Consider the following 2,067-nt stretch of genomic DNA (forward strand, 5'->3'; position numbering starts at 1 on the left):
CGGGGGGGGCCGGGGGGCAGGGGGCGGGCGGACAGAGGGGCGTGGAGGCGCGCTCACCTGCAGGATCTTGCAGCGGTCGGACAGGCAGTCCATGTCATCGCACGGCTGGTACATGCCCAGCGTCACGCAGGTCAGCAGGATCACCAACATGCTGACGCATTCGAACCACGTAAGCGAGTCAAGGGAGAAACAGTGAGAGAGCCGCAGCCACGGGGGTTGGGTGCACCCCGGAGTGGAATACCCCGTCCCTCCGAACACAGGCACACCCCCTCTCCTGGTGCTTTGGCGGTCAGTGCTGGTTTTCAGACACTGCAGCCAGACCAGGCCCCATCACAGCAGACATGGCCCATGTAGGACCCACAAAGAGACCAAAACCCCATCCAGTTGCTACCTGAAGGCCCACTCTGAGGGTTCCCCTCTGGCCCAGGAAAACAGAGGCCCCCAGGCAGCGGATCTGGACCACCCGACACTCGCCACCTCCAAGGCTACCCTCTGTCACTGCCTCCCTTCTCTGACCCCCTTTGCCCTCCCTGACCTCCACCAGCTCCACCTCTTCCAAGTGCTGGGTCTGGAAGCTGCAGAGGCCCTCCAGTGGGGCTGAGACGGGCCACACCCCTGGCTTTCGCTCTATGCCCACAGCTCCAGGTAAGGCTGGTTACTAGACTCTGGAATGCTGGCACCCCCAGCCTGCACCTACACAGGCAAAAAGTCGCGGGCCGCTCCGGAGATCAAGAGACCATCTCCTAGCCCAGCCTTGGGCAAGACGTCCAGGGCACCATTTTGGAGTCAGGATGAGGCGCTGCTCTCCCCACCCCCACTGACAGCACCTCCAGAAACATCCCCTCCCTCCCTCCTCCCCTCCCTCCTGACACCTGCCCTGTCCTAGAACACAGCCGCCTGTGTCCAGTCCAGCACGTGCAGTCCACCTACCCACAGCACCAGGACCTCGGGTCATTCACAGCTGACAAGACCGAAGCCTGCTCAGGTCTCCCAAACCGGTGTCTCACCTTGACTGAGGCCTAGGGCCTCGGAAAAGCTGTGCTTGGCTGAAAAGGGGGCAAGCCAAGGGCAAGTGGACACAAGCCACACACAGCATGAATGACTAGGGGGGCTCCCGGGGGGACTTCCAGGCCATGGAGCCTGACCGGCCCTCAGAGTGTGACCAGAGCTGAGGGCAAGTTCCTCTCCTCAGAAGAGAGGTGCTGCTACGCCTCGCCACAACCACCTACGAAGCCCCCATTACTCGCCACAACCACCTACGAAGCCCCCATACCTGCTCAGTGTCTCCAGAAACTGAGCATCAGGCAATGGCAGGGCAGCTAAGAGGGTGACAGGGCTCTGTGTGAGCTCCAGGTCCGGCACTGACCCCAACCAGCTCTGGGTCTCAGGCAAGCCCCCTGCCATCTCTGAACCCCTAGAGGCTCCCTCCGGGCCATCCCTCTGGGGCTGCGCTGGTCCCTCTGTCCGCCCTCCCTGCAGCAGCAGTGAGATCAATTCCCTCCCCTGCTCAAAACCCTGCCCTGTGACCCTTCCCCTCCGCACAAACTCCAAAGCACTCCCCACTCCTGCAGGGCTCCCCAGGCCCTGCCTCTCGTTTCTGCCTACCTCTCTGGGCTCGCCCCTCCAGCCTCAGACCGCCTGCTGCTCCCTGGTCACAGGACACTCCACCTCAGGGCCTTTGCACGGGCTATTCCCCACCCCGGGAGACTTCTAATTCCCTCAAGGGCTGACCCTTTAACTTCAATGTCACCTCGTCTGCAACGTCCCCACCACCCCCTGTCCCGGCTTCCATCCTCCGAGCACTCAAGTCATGACGCTGTCTTGTCGACGTGCTGCTGTCTTGTCGACGTGTCGTCTGTACCCGCTGCTCGACCCACATCCCCAAAGCAGGGATTTCGCATTCATGGCCCTCGTGGTTGCGACACCTATCGGGCAGGAACTCGGTAAGTATTGGCAGAGTGAACGGGCACTTCGCTACGGCCCCCCACACACTGACAGCCCACCATTCTTAAGTGTCTCTAAATGAACCCCCACCTCGAAGCCCTTGCTCTTAGCCCAGAGGTAGCC

The 2,067-nt window shown here is 61.9% G+C and overlaps 1 protein-coding gene across 1 annotated transcript in view; it reads right to left on the reverse strand.

Annotated features, from left to right (window-relative positions):
* Window positions 1-2,067, reverse strand: part of CACNA1I (calcium voltage-gated channel subunit alpha1 I) — a 120,813-nt gene that overhangs the window by 96,917 nt on the left and 21,829 nt on the right. Inside the window, 1 exon segment of the mRNA XM_014588682.2 lies at window positions 58-169. Coding sequence (XP_014444168.2) covers window positions 58-169 — 112 coding nt within the window.

Source organism: Tupaia chinensis, unplaced genomic scaffold, assembly GCF_000334495.1.
Source record: "Tupaia chinensis unplaced genomic scaffold, TupChi_1.0 Scaffold000294_5, whole genome shotgun sequence".
Lineage (NCBI taxonomy): Eukaryota > Metazoa > Chordata > Mammalia > Scandentia > Tupaiidae > Tupaia > Tupaia belangeri.